Raw genomic sequence first — 19634 nt, forward strand, 5'->3', positions numbered from 1 at the left:
GACAGGTTCTTTTGAATTTCTGCCAACTTCTGGGTGAAGCAGCTTGCCCTTCTTTACACTCAGCCCCCGTCCGTGATGTGGAGAGCTGGGCACAAAACCAACTAATGCCCCAAAGGCCAACATAACAGAAATCAAGAACTATGATGCTTTAAAAAATAATTGATAAGTAAATAATAATACAAAGAAGACATACTAGTGCTGTACAAATTCAGATTTATTTTTCTTCCTTTCATCCAGAGTATGAAAAATTGTTAGGAAAGTGGCTTACATACAAAGCACCTCTGGAATTATGCGTTTCTTCAGAAAACAACTTATAAAAAATAATAGACATTTAAAAATTCAAGTCCTTTAAGTATTTTAGATTCCTGAATGTTAAAACTCCATGTGTTTCATAATATATAGTATAATTAAAAAAAAACTTATAAAGTGACACTGATTTGAATTCCACAGGATCCCTGACAATTAAAAATACGTTCTTCCCGATAAAGTGAATTTGTTCTTCACAGGCAAAACAATAAAGTGTATTTCTCTGATTAATTCATTGAGATTTAATTTATTCTCCACCTAATTCCTACAGAAGACCAATGGTAATTTATAGTTTCTTCAAATAAGTTAACAAAACATATCCAAAATGATAATCACCACATGTATGATTCTGAGAGAGTGACACTATCTATACACACCCAATTAACCATTTCACCAATTAACAAGAGCCAATGTGGCTCATTATCCCCTGCGTAAGTCCTCTTCAAGAAGACATTACATTTTTCCCTTGGTCCTGCTCTTTCTGAGTGTCATTTCTTCCCCCGGAAAGTAAACGATCCCAGGGTAAGAGTCAAGAAATGTAGTGCTTGGCCTTGTGATTTGGAAGGGTAATGAAATTTGCAAGGACTCTCTGGCCACCCATCCAGTTGAACTTCCCCACTGGGATGGGCACCCCAACATGGGATGAGGACTGGATTACATTCCTTTCTCACCGCTTGAGGACCAGGTCACAGGACTGGTTTAACGGTTTAATAGACCACTAGCCAGACAGGTTGGTAATGTGAGCTGTGGAAATCATCACACATAAAAAGATAGATTGTACCCAGGGGTGTGTGTGCCTGTCTGAGTGGGGGCTAAAAGAACAGGAAGGCATCTCTCTTCATTATTAACATCAGTATGAGAAAAGCTTAACTACATCGGTGCAAGTTTAAGCACACTACCACTTAATTGCTAAAAAGGTTTCAAATACTTGATATGAATTTCATAGTTCACAGACTCCAAAAGGAAAATTACCACATTTCTCACCTGACTGAGTCATTTTAAGCACCTCTGGAAGGACAGATGTTGGGTGCGGAAGCAGGGCAGGATGGTGTGAGTAGGAGGTGCAAAAAAAAATTTTTTTTTTAAATCTAGATGTTATAGAGGCTTTTTTCTTACATTTTCCAAATATTTTACATTTTATCTACCCCTGAATAACGTGAGCTGCAGAAAGGCCCCCGGTGAAAGGAGCTGCCTCCACAGAGTGTGAAGTTCAAGGTCTTGTCAAGTCCATACCCAATTACCAGTTGAAGTTGGTCTTTGCAGATAAAAGTTCCTGAGGCTTCCTTTTCAGTTCATCTTCCAAACTTCACCTTTCCTGTAAGAAACCTAACAAAAGAGAATATAAACAAATTCAGGGATTCACTGTTAGGGGAATGCTTTTAGAGAAAATCACTTGTCCATTTTTTTTTTTGGATGTCAATCCTTTTTTTTTTTTTTTTACAAATAGTTTATTACACTTGTCCATTTTAAAAAGGAACTTCTCCAAGTGGCTGGGTTTTCCTGAGCTGAAGATAAGCCACTGTAATTTAAAGACTAATTACAAGATGCTAAAACATCCTGATAAAAATACAAAATTCCACCAATTTCTGGCCATAAAAAGGCACAAAATAGTAGTAAATTTTGGGGGGTTTTTTGCTTGTTTTTAACTCAGAAGGGTTTGTTTCCCTATTTAATGAGGGACTTAGACTAATAAGCTAGCTTTTATGATCTTTCTCAATGCTAAAAAAGAATCTCACAAACCCCTTTATGGTTCTAATGTATCAACAAGTCAAGCATCTAGTGAGATCAGGAAAAGACACAAACAGAAAACAAAACCCATTATATAAAGAGTTCGTGAGAGACTTTTTTTCAAGGTTATTTTGATGGAAGAGGCTGTGATTATTTGGTTATCACAGCACAGAGGCCACTACTGCCAACAGGCAGAGCGTCTGTATGCAAATAAGCAGATTTCCACATGTGAGCCTCAGTAATTTACAAAATTTCAACATATCCAGGAATATGAATAAAGAATTTGGCACTAAAACTAGATATGCTATTTACTTGAGGCTTCTGCACCCAAAATCTACAGGGGAGATATGTCCACAGATCTCAAAGCATCCTGAGCGGTCAGAGTGATTGTACTTTTCATACAAACTTGTGGGGCATGTAAACACTTTTACATTCTTTTTGGAATAAAAAGTCCAACTAGAATTCCAGATCAAAACCTCTCTCAGAGGGGCGCCTGGGTGGCTTAGTCGGTTGAGCGTCCGACTTTCGCTTAGGTCATGATCTCGCGGTTCTGGGTTCGAGCCCCATGTCGGGCTCTGTGCTGACTGACAGCTCAGAGCCTGGAGCCTGTTTCAGTCTGTGACTCCCTCTCTCTCTGACCCTCCCCTGCTCACGCTGTCTCTCTCTCTCTCCTAGAAATAAATAAAACATTTAAAAAAAAAACAAACAAAACCTCTCTCAGACTTAGGAGGCTTTTGAGAAATAACACTACATTTGTTAACTATGGTAGGAATATATAATAAAGTTTCGAACTGGTTTGACTGATGGGCTAGATCAAACCATACACACAAAAAGAAGTGCTTGAAGACAACGGAAGGAACATGGAGTTTTCTGGACTGAGACTAGAAACTTCAGCCTTCCTCTGGGCTCTGCTTTTGCCACTTGAGGCTCACAAGTGCCACCCAGTGGCCTCCCCCAGCACTGCTTCAATGCCACAAAGGCCCAGGAGGCTGAATGTCTCAAATACCATTATGACATTCTTAACTACCCCTTAGAGAGCTGTATTACCTGCCTGGAGCTTCGCACACATTATCTTTTTTCATTCTCACAATAAACTTAGGCCACAGGAGTTTTTGCATGCATTTGCCAGATCAGAACAGAGAAGCTTAGACTTGGGCTGAGAATTTGCTCAGTCACAAAGCCAGCCAGCACTTGAGCTGGGATCTGAACTGGTCCTCTGACCCCACACACAAATCATTCATCTTTCCTTAGGTTAAGGCAGCCCACATGCTTACCCTACATTAACATAATTCTCTGAACCCAAGCTCACAAATAAGCAAGCAACACATTCTGTAATAGAAACTGGCTCTTTGCAAAGACACAGCTCGATTCTAAGTAAATGACTAAGAGAATTTCTTGCTCACCTTTCAGCACATCTTGGACTTCAACTGAGATGCTTTTCAAGCAGTTGTATAAATTCTGGGCCGTGGCATTACTCTGCTCCTTTTCTTGCCACTTCTTCAGCACCCTAAAGTTATAGATCGTAACATCTTCTTTCTTCTCCTGGATATCTTCAATATCGCTCCTCTCCAACTCCAAGTTGGCAATGGCCATTTTCATCCCCTCCTTCCCCAGCTTCGCGGCAAGGATAATCAGCTGTGTGTCTGTCAGCAGGCTTCTGGTCTTAGCTCCATCTAAAAGCAGACAAGGAAGTCGGCAGTTGCTCTCAACACTTACATCATTTATAGCAATTTATAATGAAAATGTATTCTCCTTATATACAAAAAAAAAACCCCACCATACTTTATAACTTTAAAATATATTTAAGTGTCAAAAACTCCCTGCTTTCCAAACTATTATACGGACCGAAGGGAACGATCTCACATAATAACATTAAACCAGGGTACAATGTTCACAATGTTAATTCAGTAATTCAGGGAATAAGGCTGTTTTACAAACCAGCACAGACTGGGTTGGAATAAAAACATCGGACACCAAGAATAATTTATATAACTCAAAATGAAAAGTATACAGTTTTGCCCTTGCCCAGCTCTCTTTATCTGAATGTTAGTGCCACATATAGACGCTAGCTTAGTGGCCACTAAAGAACAGCAAAACATCTGAATCCCAATTTCTATTACGCCATCTCCTGGCATTAAGGAAAAACCACAATCCACAGAAAAGTCATGAGATGGTATTTGTAACGTCTGTTAATCTCTATGAGACAGCATCATAATCTTGGAGGGTTTGCCAATGTAAACCACTGGCCCCATGAAACAATATTAGCCCTATCACGAAGCTAGATTTGCTACCTTTATGTTTTTTAGTTGGTTGTGCAATAGTGTTACAAAGCTTACTAGAGCTTAGACTGCCTAGATTCCGTTAAGGATCATAAAGGAAAGAGCCTAAGTATCCATCAACTGATGAATCAGATCACGAAGATGTGGTTTATCTATACAATGGAATACTACATTGAGAAAAAATGAAATCTGGCCATGTGTAGCAACATGGATGGAACTTGAGGGTGTTATGCTGAGCAAAATAAGTCAGGCAGAGAAGGACAGATACCATATGTTTGCACGTATAGGAGGATTAGGAGGAACTTAATGGAGGACCATGGGGGAGAAGAAGGGGAAAAATAGTGGGGGAGAGGGAGGGAGGCAAACCGTAAGAGACCTTGAATGCCAAGAACAAACCGAGGGCTTATGTGGGTAGGGGTAAGGGGAAGGGGGGTGATGGGCATGGAGGAGGGCTCTTGTGGGGATGAGCACTGGGTGTTATATGGAAACCAACTTGACGATAAACTATTTAAAAAAATAAAGGCATTACAAATACTAGAGGCAAATTAGAAGGGAGTGAAAGCAGAATACTTTCTGCCCCTTCTCCAGGTCCACAATACCTCTACAGCCAACAATCTACTAATATGAATCTAATCTCTGTGCTAACTCTTCCCCACTTCACAGATCCCTTCCAGACTGAAGAATGTGTCTAAACAATGGCCCGCGCCCTCTAGTGGTGTCTTGAGACGCAGTGCACGGATCCCAGCTCTCAACAGCGGCAGTGATGAAAGCTGCACAGGCAACCTATGAAAACTGCCAGGTGTCAGGACCATCATAAAACTTACGGTTTCCGATATCGAATCTAAACTCTAACAAGACCTCAAGGTGATTCTGTGAGGCCTGAATACTGACTGTATTTAAAAAGCATCACACTGATATACTGGGTCTAAAACTACCGGGACAGGGACTCAGTGTCTCAAAGACTGTTGTGAAAATACCTTAACAAAAGTAAATCTTTATTCATTTTAGATACCACACTTGCAACTCCAAAAAGGTTGAAAATCCTTAATCTTTCTAGGTAGCATTTAAAATTTTATTCCTATTTCTAGCTGCTTGCTATTAGAGCTCGTTTTAAACAGCCAAAAGTAACTGCGTATAAGAAAAACTTTTCCTATATATCAATTTAATATAAAAGTGTCCCCGTTATAAGATGAATACAGTCTGAGGATCTAATGGACAGCATGGTGACTAGGGCTCATAACACTATGCTATATACTTAAAATTTGCTAAGAGAGTAGATCTTATGTGTATTTTNGTTTAAGTATACACAATTTTATCTGTCAATTAGATCTCAATAAAACTAGAAAAAAATATTCCAATTTAGTTATATTTTAAAAATAATTCTAGAGACTTACTTTGCTGTTTACTTAGCAAAAATAATAAACATTTCTGTAGTGATATACAGTAAAAGCATCCATATGTCATCCTCACAGTCTCCTGCTCTAGAAAGTAGAGAGTAACTTAACATCACTTTATAGAGGGTTTATCTGCTTTCAGAGATTCATACCTTACAATAATAATAAAAGAAAACATATTCTGAAAAAATAGTTAATTTAGGGAGTTTTATGAGGCCCCTGAAGCCTTGAGACCTTGAGTCTCCTATAATTTGAGTCTGTTTTTAAACTTAGGTGTAAATTCTGGCTGGATTTGAATTTTGAGCTACAGACTCCACCTTCTGGTTCCTTGGAGTACTGTTGTTACACATTTTCAATACCTATTATATTTTCACAATGATCAAGCCTTGGTCTATGCCATTTATATGGAAGAAATGGAGACTTGCCTCCAACAATTGAGCCAGAGGCTCTTTACCCCAAATGTAGCTGGTGACCATGACACTAATTAAGGCTCACACGGACATTCAAAATTTTATTCATTCAATCAACATTCATCATCTTCTACATAAAAGGCTCCATGTTCACTGATGCAGAAGATGTAAAGATGGGACAGTTCATGGCCCCTACCCTTACAGACTGTAAGGGAGCTCTGCCTCATGCCGCTTTCTATTTAGACTGAGTGAGGGGGTGGGTGATGGATGTGTTAATTGACTTTATTGGTAAATATTTTACAATGCATAAGTAGATCAAGTCATCACATTATACAGTTTAAGTACACACAATTTTGTCAATTATATCTCAATAAAACTAGAAAAAATTATATTCCAATTTAGTTATATTTTAAATATCAAATATGGGGACTCAAGCTGGAAACCGGGTGGGGCAGACCCAGGAGGACCCTGATCCTGGCCCAAGGAGGAGTTGGGTCACGGGGAGAAGGTATCTGGGAGGGCAGGCTCAACTAGGACGTGGCTTCAGAAGACTGGCCCAACAGCAGGGGGTTGGAGGAATAATAATGGGGGAAACCAGGGAAAATAATTTAGAGCCCCTGATGACATTTTTACAAACCTGAAGTATCAACCTGCTTCATTCTTTTGTCATAGACTTCCTCATCAGATAAGCTGCTATTCATTTTTCGCCGCCTGTTACCTTTAAAAAAAAAATCAACAAATTGACTTTCCCATATATTATTTTCCACCCACCTTTAATCTGGATTTTTAAGAAATCACCATCCAGATATAAACAAATTGAAAATGAATTCAAAGTTTGTTCAGATGATTAAGAGAATTATAGAACACTTAGCAGATCTTTTTTTTAAAAAGTTTTATAGTTTATTTTCTGAGAGAAACAATGGAGGGGTGGGGCTGAGAGCGAAGGAGAGAAAGAGAGAATCCCAAGCAGCCTCCAAACCATCAGTGAAGAACCTGATGTGGGGCTCGAACCCATGAACCAAACCGTAAGACCATGACCAGAGCCAAGATTAAGAGTCAGACGCTTAACCGACTGAGCCACCCAGGCGCCCCAGCAGATCTTTAATGAAGCCACATTTGCACAGCAAAATAAAACTTCTAGTAGGTAGAAGGAATAAACGAATAGGTTAAATCTCGTTTAATGTCCAGTTAACTAGTACTTACCACTTGTGCTGCTTTTCGAAATGTTCTGATTCTGATCATGCTGAACCCAGTCACCTGTTAAAAGTATGATAAGCATCAACTGGAAGTAGTAAAAATTTGACTTAAGTCAATTTATGAAGGTGTATGAAGCTCTAGTGGATTGGCAATCTCTTTGAAGTTCAAATATGCATTTGGGGTTTTAACTTGGTATGTAAGCCAACGCGCATATTTTTGAGATAAATAACAAGTACTCTTTCCAACAGGTCCCACAGGGCAAGTGTGTCCTAAACTCGAGTCATCCACACACAACTGTCCTGATTTCTGCCAAACCCATATGCCAGGTGAAATGTTACTTACTCAGTATTTCTTTACATCTCTAACTACTGTACATAGACCACTGGTATCACTTGCGCTACGGAAAAGGAAGTCATAAAGATAAATATTTTTTACTTTAATGTATTTATATGTACTCCACCGAAAACAATCTCATATATTATCATTCTGCACTTTGGGAACACCGTAGTTGGGGAGTTCCTTTGGGACATATCATTGTGATTCTATGCCACCTTCCCAGTTTGAAATGCAATCCCTGCTCTGTGAGGAGTCTACGCCTCATGCAGGCCTTCTATGGGTCCCTTAAGTAAAGATGCCTTAATAGTGATGACCAATCTCAATTAACCATTAGTTTAGCCCTTCCTTCCCCCCAAAAACGTGGAGACCAGAAACATCTTACAACAAGAGTATTTAAACAAATTTTAAGGTTTATTTATTTTTGAAAGAAAGAGAGAGAGAGAAAGAGAGAGAGAGCATGAGTAGGGGAGGGGCAGAGAGAGAGACACAGAATGTGTATGACAGCTCAGAGCCTGATGCAAGGCTTGAATCCATGAACTGTGAGATCATGACCTGACCCAAAGTTAGATGTTCAACCAACTGAGCTACCCAGATGTCCCACAATCCAGAACACTATTAAATAGGTTTTTAAAAACCAAATCTGAGAGGTCTTATAAAGTAGTCTTTAAAACTACCAAGAGATCTATTCTTAGTCCAGAAAATATGGTATTCAGAGTGTTACGTGTTAAATACCTCTATTACAACAGCATTAGCAGTGACTAAAAAGTAGTATTTTTCAAGTTCATTTATCTGAACAAATAATGAATACGAAGGAAAACAACACAATCTCCCCTCCCACAGTCTCAACTAAGACTATTTACAGGTAAATAGTTTTAACTTAGATAAAAGGGCCTGTTTCAACTAGCTGACTTAAGAGCATAAAATGAGGAGGGAGTTAAGATGGCAGAAAAGGAGGGGACCAGGATTGTCCTCACCCCTCCAACACAGCTGTATTGAGGACCCATCAGTTGGAACACCCAGGAAGTCAGTCTGCAGAGTGACAGACCTCAGCCATAGCAAATTCTTACTAATATGTCTCTGGAGGCAAGGGAAATAAAAGCAAAAATGAACTACTGGGGGGTGCCTGAGTAGCTCAGTCGGTTCAGTGTCTGACTCTTGGTTTCAGCTCATGTCATGATCTCATGGTTTTGTGAGTTCGAGCCCTACTTCAAGCTCTGCACTGGCAGTGTATAGCCTACTTGGGATACTCTCTCTCCCTCTCTGCTCCTCCCCCACTCATGCGGTCTCTGTCTCTCTCAAAATAAATAAATAAGCTTTTAAAAAAATGAACTATTGGAACCTCATCAGATAAAAAGTTCTGCACAGCAAAGGAAACAACCAACAACATTAGAAGACAACTGACAGAATGGGAGAAGATACTTGCAAATGACATATCAGATAAACAGTTATTATCCAAAATCTATAAAGAACTTACCAAACTCAACACCCAAAAAACGAATAATCCAGTGAATAAATGGGCAAAAGACATGAACAGATGTTTCCAAAGAAGACATCCAGATGGCTAACAGACAGATGAAAAAAATGCTCAACATCACTCATCATCAGGGAAATATAAATCAAACCACAATGAGATACTACCTCACACCTGTCAGAATGGCTAACATGAATAACTCAGGAAACAATAGATGTTGATAGGACGCAGAGAAAGGGGAACACTTTTGCACTATTGCAGGGAATGTAAACTGGTGCGGCCACTCTGGAAAACAGTATAGAGTTTCCTCAAAAACTTAAAATTAGAGGGGCACCTAGGTGGCTCAGTTGGTTAAGTGTCCGACTTCGGCTCAGGTCGTGATCTCACAGTTGGTGGGTTCGAACCCCACCTCGGACTTTGTGCTGACAGCTAGCTCAAAGCCTGGAGCCTGTTTCAGATTCCGTGTCTCCCTCTCTCTCTGACCCTCCCTTGCTCATGCTGTCTCTCTCTCAGAAATAAATAAAAAACATTTTTAAAAATTCAAATTAGAACTGCCCTACAACCCAGCAATTGAACTACTAGGAATTTATTCAAAGGATACAAAAATGCTGATTTGAAGGGAGTACATGCATCCCAATATTTATAGCAGCACTATAATAATAGCCAAATTATGGAAGAACTCGAACGTCCATTAACTGATAAATTAAGTAAGAAGATGTGGTATGTGTACACACACACACACTGGAATACTACTCGGCAATGAAAAAGAATGAAATCTTGCAACTTGCAACGACATGGATGGAAATGGAGGGTAGTATGCTAAGCAACATAAATCAGAGTAAGACAGATATCATATGATTTCACTCATGTGGAATTTAAGAAACACAACAGATAAACAGAGGGGAAGGGAAGAAAAGTAAGATAAAAACAGAGAAGGGCAAACCATAAGAGACTCTTAAGTACAGAGAACAAACTGAGGGTTGTGGAGGGGGAGCGGGTGGGAGGATGGGTTAAATGAGTGACAGGCACTAAGGGGGCCACTTTTCACGATGAGCACTGGATTCGACTCCTAAAGCTAAGACCACACTGTATAGTAACTAACTTGAATATAAACAAAAATGAAACAAAAGAGTGTAATAATAAGAATAAGGATCAATCTACCAAAAAGATTCATGTTTAAATGAGGACTGTGAATTCCAAAAATGCTTAAATCAGGTTTCAGTTCTAGAGTATAAAACATTACAAGAAATACAGACTCTAACAGACAGAAATCTGTATTTTGGAAAGACATAAATATACGACCCACATACAGCACTCATTCTCTGTTGCCATTAGCATTTACCAAATTCATTTGTCTCCACATAACCCAGTAAATGCAAAAGAAACTAGCTAAAAATTGATTCAAATGTTGTTCAGATGATAAAGAGACTTATAGAATACTTAACAGACCCTCATAGTTAGTATATGTGTACAGCAAAATAAAAATTCTGGAGCATGAAATTAATAGGAGAGTGGGTTAAAACTCTAATGGCACTTACCAACTTGTGCTCCTTTTTTGAAGTGACACTATATTACATATGATGCCAGGAAAGAGTTAAGGTATCATAATCCAAAATGCAAACGATGCAGAAATAATTTCTACTACAAACCTATGGCAGTGGCAGGCGGGACCTCAGTGCCATTTGCAGATGAGGATACAAGAGCCACAAGGGGTTTGGGAGACTTGCCCACACTCCCACATACAGCTGGTCATTCTAGGGCTGGGACTGGAACCCACAGCAGGACCTCACTCCCAACCCACTGTTCTGCCTCCCTCCTGGGTCCAAAATGCGCTCACTATACACATTTCTGCTGTTTTAATAACTCCCTTCAAATAGACTTGGAGTTCAAGCTCAGACCTGCCCGAGGAGGAGGCCAGGGGCAGCTACGGGGTATCCCCGAGTCTCCCCTCTCCCTTAGGCTGTCCGCCTCTTCACCTCCTGCATGGGCAGGAGAGTATGTTGAAAAGGTAGTTGCCAGAGGACTTCCCAGCACCAAAACGTAAGAGGGGAATGCCTCCCCACAGCACAGCTGTCATCACACAGAGCAGGAGCTACCGGCTGAAGATCAAATAGGCAGGGTGAGGCAAATGAGACAGGTCGTCAGCCAAAATGTCCATGTACATCCAGGTCACGAGAGAGACTGTCAGGATGCCCCTAATTCACATTAAAATATCTGAGACCCATGGGGCGTCTAGGTGGCTCAGTCAATTAAGCATCTGACTCCAGCTCAGGTCATGATATTATGGTTCTTGAGTCCAAGCCCTGCTTTGGGCTCTAGGCTGACAGCTCAGAGCCTGGAGCCTTCTTCAGATTCTGTCTCTCTCACTCTCTGCCCCTCCCGCGCTCACGCTCTGTCTCTCTCCCGAAAATAAACATACATTTAAAATTTAAACATATATATACACATATATATACACACACACATATATATACACAAATATATATATATACACACACATACATATATATATACACATATATATACCTGAGACCCAAACCTCAGAATGGTAAGAAGGGAAAAAAACAACGCTCTATTGGCAATGTCCACCCATAGCCTGAAGCTTCCACACACTCACTGAACTACCCACTGACCAAGGACATTGGTGCCTGAGAATCAGAGCCTAGCTGGGGTTTTCGTTCTCTGAATCAGATTTTTTAAATGCTATGGTAATGGAACAGACAATTACTCTATTTGTCTTCCCACCCCAACCAACCCACAAACCAGAGTTCATTCAAGACACAAAAACACTTACATTCTCTCAGCTTTGCTTTCCATACAATTTCCTCAGAATCCATTTCAACCAAAAGTAATTTAAACTCCACTGGTTGCTCCAAATACACTTCAATGTAACTTTTCAATTTTAAAAGTGAACCATCAACAAATTCGATTTCCTTTAAGGAAAAAAAAAGGGATTTAAAAAAAAATAAAAGTAGCAGTCATTGACAATAAAAAATGTCAAATAAGGAATACTAGAAGGGTCAGTGCTGACCTGAATGCTCACTGAAATTCTGATGCTTGAAATGTTAGTCCTTAATCACAGGCCCTCTTATTCTCTTGCTTCTAGACTCTCATTACTCCAACCTGCTTTTCTACTTCATTGAGGCTGATGGTACGTTGGCCCTATTTTTTTAAGGTGTAACTTTTCAGCCCCTTCTTGGTTTCAGTGTATCACGTTCCCAAACTAATCACCCTTTCTTAAGTACTTTTAAACATCTTCACTGTCTTTTGCTTTGATCATTTCACAGTCTGAAATTATTTAAAACATTTACAGAACTTCAGTGTTTTAGCCACATTCCCTCACTGAACACCATCTTTCGCCCAACAAACCCTTTCATTGCTATTTTATGGATAAAGAATCTCAGAGAAGCAAATTTGCCCAAATTCACATCTAGGAAGTGGTAGAACTGAACTTGAATCCACACCTTCTGACTCTTCTTTTTTCTAAGTTTACCATTTTTTTAAGCTTATTTACTTATTTTGAGAGAGAGAAAGAGAGAGCAAGCATGAGTGGGGGAGGGGCAGAGAGGAAGAGAGAAAATTCCAAGCAGGTTCTGTGCCATCAGCACAGAGCCAGATGCAAGGCTCAAACTCACGAACTTTGAGATCATAACCTGAGGCGGAATCCAAGAGTCAGATGCTTAACCAACTGAGCCACCCAGGCACCCCACCTTCTGACTCCTCTTAACCACTACAGAGACTGTCTTCTGCCCTGGACCTCCTCTGCTCCTCTGCAGACTGACTCACAAGACTGGACAGAGAAATCTACTCTAAAAAAAAAAAAAAAAAAAAACACAGAAAAAANCAAGGCTCTTAACCTGTCCCTCTCCCTTTCCATTACAAATCACTAGCATTATCCTCACAACCTTCAATAGGTCACCAAGGCCTACAAAGCCAATCTCTCTCTCTCTCTCTCTCTCCTGTGGCCCCGCTTTTCCCAAAGCCCTCTGCATTCCTATTTCCTGGAACTATTCTGGTGCCCTGAGCCCATCACCTCACTTAGGCACTTATGGTTTCCTCTTCCAAGAGGACTATCTCTCCTGGTGAATCTCTCTCCCTTCAGACCCGGAACAAATGTCACCACATGGGAACCCTTCCTGAAACCCACCACACCCATCTCTATGGTAATAACACATGACGTGTTAAAATTATTTCTTTACATGAACATAGTATGTCTCTTTCTATACTGGCATCTTTTGAAGGAAAAGGTCTTACTCGTTTCTTAACTCTTAGGTCTTATCCCAGACTGACTTTAAATGGGCAATTTTGATAAATGACAGTTAAACACAGCATTAATGGTATAAAATCAGTAAGAATCCCTTAGATTTACAGAGTTTCACAAAACCATTACCTTTGTAAGATCCTTTGGACAATACTAGGAGACTACTCCCCATCGTATAGCCCAGAAATTTGGCTGAGCAAGAGCACACAATTGGTGACAGAATTAGACTACTGAAAGCCCTCCCACCATCATCTTGTGTAAACAAGAACTCTGGGGACCATCCCAGTCCTTTCCCAGCCAGACTTACCCATTCAATGTGTATTATTCCCTCTCCTGGTGGCTCTTAATCCTGGCAGCACATTATAGTCACCCTGGGAGCTTTAACAAGCCCGATGCTGAAGCCACTCCCAGACCAATTAAGTCAGTATCTCTGGAGATGGGACCCAGGCCACAGACTTTTTTTTAAAACTCGGCTGGGAATTCCATTTTGCATCAAAGGCCAAGAAACACACTGTTCTAAGCAAACCCTTCCAGTTTAATTCTACCTCCCACATAAGACTGCAGTTGGCTTCTGTGATCATCTTGAGGTAGCATCTTCCTGGGCTTGATCAGCTTGCAAGGGCTGAGAATCAACCTCTCAGATCCCGCTGGGAAGACTGTGGCATTAGGACCCAAGGGCAGACGGGGCTCAGGGCCAGGCTCTCCCGCCGCCACCGCCTGGCTGTGTCGGGTGGCTTGCTCACCCACTTTACACATTAGTTTCTTCAGCCACAAGGCTGAAAAAGGCTCAAAAAGCATCAGGTGGGAAGAGAGCCTTTGAAACTGGAAAGGAAGGTCATGGAAGGCTGTCTCATCAACCTGACTGCTTCTCCAGGGCCCTAGGCCCCTGATAATATAATAAAATAATGCAACATGGGCCACTGCCATCAGCTCTCTCTTGCTTCATATTTTAATGTAATGGAATCAAAATGTTTTCACCTTTTCATAAACGATAAAACAAACATAAAAAGGGATACAAAAAGAATGTCCACACAGATGTCTAGTTAGATAAGCTATGGCACACAATCAGAGCACATAATGAAAATAAGTTTTAAAAATAACTTAGTCATTTATAGGAAATCAAAATCACTTACAAATGTCATAGTTTGTACAGTGAATAGTTGAAAGCTAGTGACAGTTTGTTCTCATAACTATTTTCCAAATGCCTTCCAGTAAGAAAAGCCAATATCCTTGTTAGCAACTCTTTTCCATTAACCTTCAGTGCTCTGTGACTTAAAATCAAGCTAAGGTTTTATTCCTTTGAAGCTAACATTGAAGAATTTAAGTAAAAAAAAACTCAAGAAAATCTAAAACCTTTTTAAAGGGAAAGAGATAGGTCAATTTTTTTGTAATGGTGACAGATTAATTCTGAAATTCAACAGCATCTTTGGAATAAGCTACAAGTTTAGCAAAACAATTGCTCTCTTTTAAATAAAAAATGACAACAAAATGCATTATTTTAAAACCTTCAGAATACGTATCTATGAAGTATATATACATCCTGCTGCTACTCCAAGTGGTTTTCAAAATATATATACCTCTGGGGTAATTTCAGCTTCTGGTTCGCTGATCAGTCTGTATTTCTTCCCATTCTGCAATAACTTCTGGCAAACAGGCGGCTTGTCAATTTTCATGAATTTCTTGGAGGAGTGCTTTACAGACTTGGAAATATCCTAAAGGTAGAAATGGGTTTTGGTTTGGAAATGCATCAGCAGCAACTGTAAGGACTCTCGGTGACCGAGCAGTGCACGTACCACCCCACGTTACTTTCACTTCCCTGTACAACATGACAGCAAGGGAGAAACTTTCACGGGGCTCTGAAAAAAAAATGCCATAGAGGCAAATAAGGTGCCCTTGATCTGCACTTCAGGCTTCTAGGCCCCCAAACATCTTTCTGCCAAGCACTACAACCAAAAGCATCCACCCTGCATGGCACCTAAAATTTGCTTCTGAAGGATTTGAGAAAATTAAATTAGGGCCAACGTTACACACTCATATTGATTATATGCTGATGATGTGAACGGAGAGCAGCTACTTTACTGTACACAGTTCCACTTCACCTGGAGTTTGTTTCTATCCAACACTTTATATGTTCCCATCCTTATTTTCACAACTGTCCCAGAGGGGTCCCTGATTTTATATGTAGAGTTTGAATGCCCCAAAGAGGTTAACGGAAACTTTGGCCCAGGCTCACTTGTAAAGCAGCTGAGTAGCTGACTATGAAATTGAGGCTTCCTGAAGGCAAAGTTCAAGGAATTTTTCCTATGCAGGAAAAGAAACAACCCAGGAAGGTGTAAAAAACAAACATCAACAGGAAGCACATCCTGCCTTAACCATGCTATACACCCTATCATTCTAGTGGTGTCTTCCTCTACTTTTCCTGATACAATCAGCCTCTCACCCCAGCTTCCCAGGAAGTACAGGTAATACCCTTTAATTTCTTGTATTTACTTTTCTAAAATATGAACTTCATTAAATAATAGCACTTTATTCCTGGGGAGCCTGGGTGGTTCAGTTGGTTAAAAGTCTGACTCTTTCAGCTCAGGTCATGATCTCATGGTTCATGAGTTCGAGTCCTGAAACACCACAGAGCCTCCTTAGGAGTCTCTCCTCTCTCTCTGCCCTCCCCTCCTCTCTTTCTCTCAAAATAAATAAATAAATAAATAAAAATATAGTGCTCATTCCAAATCCATGGTAATTCTACTTTAGATGGGGTTATTTTTATACTATTTTGAAGACTAGCCTTCCAACTGAAAGTATTAACTTTGAAGACTAGCTTCCCAACTGAAAGTATTAACTTTAATGAGATTACAGGAAGCATATTTTACCTTAGGAAGAAACTAAAAACCTACTACTTAATAAAGTTTTTAAATTTTAATATATATTGCCAATTATCAATATAACTTATGTTTCCAAAGCTGTCAAAACACTACAACATAAAAACACTGGAAACAGGTAGTTTAACGTAGGGGGCCAAGGGCAGGCTACCCCAAGATGGACTACTTTGGCATGAAGACTATTTCGATTTAAAAAGCAGTCAAGGGTGGGTAGGTGGGTGAAATAGGTGAAGGAGATTAAAGAGGACACTTAGCATGAAGAGTCCTGTGTAATGTATAGAACTGTGGAATCATCGTATTGTACACCTGAAACTAATATAATACTGTATATTAATTATACTTGAAATTTAAAAACAATTAATTTAAACAAAGTTTTGAAAAAGCAATCAAAGCCCAGCAGATTCAGGAAAAGCTCTTTTATCTCCCCTACAACTGCCTAGAAGAATGTGGATAGAGGACTTGCTCCAGGAAGAGAGGTATCCCCATAGAGAACTACATTACGTGACATGAACCAGGTATGGTGAGAGAGGAACCCAGCAAGGCCTGTTTCATCAAAGTCCTCTCTGTCCCATGGCTTCTGAGTGGCCCAGCAAGCACTTGTTTACCAAATATTTACACTTTTTTTCATTTTCCTGCAAAATGTATTGCTTCCGCTTTAAGTCCCAGACCCCTGCCCCCTTCTCTTTAGATCAGAATGACATATATATAATTCATTTTGCCTGAATGTCTTTGGAATTTCCAGGTCTGTGTGGATTCCCCATATGTACGAAATTAATTTAGATTTTCTCCTGTTAATCTGTCTCATGTCAACCTGATTCTTGAAGGGCAGCTCGAAGGATCCTGTAGGGCAGAGGAAATTCTTCCTCCTTGTCAATGTAAATTCTGTAACTCAAACTACAACTCATCAGTTTGGACGTTGTATCATAGATCTTATGTGTATTTTCTTAACTTCTGTCAAGCTCTCATTTCAAATCTGAAAGGATAATTTTGAGTCATGGCTTTATGTCTCCTTTGTTTATTTCAGTTCTCCCTCCACCTCTAAATCACTACAATTGTATAAACAATGGCTAAAGGTATAAAAGGAGATCCAGCCGCCGCTGTCACAACCATGTAAGCGTTCAGAAAGTGGGCTAATCATCACAACCTGATTCTGTATTCTAGAAAACTGGTTCCATTATGAAGACCCAAACCCCCTGCCCTCGGGCCTTGCGGCCTTAACCACAGCAAGTGGCTCATGAATATCTGCTGCTGCAAAACCCAGAATGTTCAACCACAAGCCAATTTTTATCCAAAAATCTCCTCTGCCATGAGTTAACCTGGAAGGTGGGTCTTATGAGAGGCAAGGAGAAACTTCAAGTCACCCTACATTTGACCCAAAGGCCTCAAAACCTCCCCAGTGTGTTCCACAGCAGGAGCTCCTCAAACCCTTACTGTGCACGCAAATCACCTGGATATCCTGCACAGTTCAGGCTCGGATTCTATAGGTCTGGGCGTGGTAGAGCTTTTGCATTTTAACAAGCTCCCGACTGATGGCAACACTCCTGGCCATCGGGCTCCCAGACCACGTTTTGCATAGCAAGGCTACAGAAAAGAAATGGCCTCAGCTGTACATCAGCCAACCCTCTCCAAAACCAGGCCTGCTTGTCTGGGCCATCCTTACCTCTGGAGCGCTATTTCCCCATCTGTTACCTTCTTGACACTATTTACACATACAGACAACCACACCTCATGAACCTGAGGACTTGACACACACCTAGGCTCTGACCTTAGAACCTTATGCCAATTAGACCCATGGGGGCGTGGGGGGGGCACTTAAGTCAACAGAGACAAGACCCACATAAACATGGCATGATGTTTGAACACAGAGCATTCAACACTTATTATTCATTTCCATTAACTTTACCTTGATGAAGGACTCGTTATTGGTTGCTATGTATACTCGAAAAGACAAGGATGGATTATGGTCAACAGCTTTGTAGAGAATCACAGCCCCGTGGTGGTATACTGCTTCTTCACTTTGAATAACAGGTCCCACAGGAGAAAGAGAGCTCACGTGCCATTTGACATGGGTTGTAGAATGATCCACAGTGGATTCTAACGAGGCCCCAGAACTTTTGACATGTAAGACTTTGAACGTCATATTGGCATCATGGTCTGTTAAAGCATGGAGGTAAGTTAGTGTTCCAGACAGTATATGGATTGCACACATACTCTCACATATGCGCACACTAATGAGACTTTTAGAAAATGAGTACTTACGACCCAAGCAGAGGGAATGTGGGAACTGAATGGAAGTAAGACAGTTTGGGTCACATTTAACATCAAACAAGGGTCCGCCAACAATCCAGGGCTTAACAACCAGGTCTGCGTATTTGCTCCAGGACAACACACAATACTTGATATCAACTTTTCTGTTAACCTCAAATATCAGGCCAGTTTCTGTACACTGGTAAGTTCCCTCCGCATCCAACTTTAGTCTGCATTGGACAGATAAGAACATCTGTTTAGGCCTAACATTTGGTCAGCAAGGGACTTCTTAAAATTATTTAGGTTTTTAATTTCATTCAAAAGCATTAACAAAATTCTACAGCATTTTGAAGAAGCATCACTATCAAAGAAAACAATCCAAGTAGTTACATAAAATGTGTGAAATGAGTGATGTCATTTTGTGTTTCCCCTATTTGGGGTCATTTTTAAGTACAAGGTTTTATATTACTGATGATATTAAGTCTTCTGTATTCACAACTACTTACAAAAACTGTTCCTGGGAAAGGAGCCTGGGGGTCACTTGCTCATTGTGTTTCTGAAGAAAAAGTATATACACATATGCACATAACCAAGTAATATATAAATAAATGTTGTTTTCTTAAAGGAAACTAGAAATCATATTTTATAATTAAAAGATACTTACATTTTCAGCATTACAGTGTTCACAGTAAGGTTGGATTTTATTAAGTTCTAAATAATAGAGAAAAAGTTTTACTTATATGAATGTGATTGGCATTTTCCACTAAAATTTTATTTAAAAATATTTTTTTTGAGAGAGAGCAAGAGAGAGACTGGGGGAGGGGGCAGAGGGCGAGAGAATCTTAAGCAGTCTCCACACTCAGTACAGAGCCCAACACAGGGCTTGATCCCACAACTCTAAGTTCATGACCAGAGCCGAAATCAAGAGTTGGTTGCTCAACTAACTGAGCCACCCAGGTGCCCCTCAAAGAAAAAATTTTTAATAAATGTATGTGATATGACCAGATCACAAAATTCAAAAGTACACGCCCCTCAGCAATAACAATATCTAAAAGAATATTCTGGAAAATGTAAGTTTATACCTGAATGTAAACGATCTTTGGGCACTTCTTTGTCCTCCCACTCTTGC

The 19634-nt window shown here is 40.1% G+C and overlaps 1 protein-coding gene across 1 annotated transcript; it reads right to left on the reverse strand.

Annotated features, from left to right (window-relative positions):
• Positions 1-193: 193 nt before the first annotated feature.
• Positions 194-19628, reverse strand: LOC144223059 (uncharacterized). Its single transcript, XM_077753758.1, has 11 exons — positions 19588-19628; positions 19170-19216; positions 19012-19061; positions 18518-18735; positions 18162-18412; positions 14960-15094; positions 11916-12054; positions 7321-7374; positions 6755-6835; positions 3438-3707; positions 194-1632 (listed from the first exon to the last, which is right to left on the reverse strand). Exons 5-11 carry the CDS (start codon positions 18396-18398, stop codon positions 1613-1615), a joined length of 936 nt encoding a protein of 311 aa, XP_077609884.1. The 5' UTR covers positions 18399-18412; positions 18518-18735; positions 19012-19061; positions 19170-19216; positions 19588-19628; the 3' UTR covers positions 194-1612.
• Between the last annotated feature and the right edge of the window lie 6 nt (positions 19629-19634).

The sequence above is a fragment of the Crocuta crocuta genome, unplaced genomic scaffold (genome assembly GCF_008692635.1).
Source record: "Crocuta crocuta isolate KB4526 unplaced genomic scaffold, BGI_CrCroc_1.0 scaffold761, whole genome shotgun sequence".
NCBI lineage: Eukaryota > Metazoa > Chordata > Mammalia > Carnivora > Hyaenidae > Crocuta > Crocuta crocuta.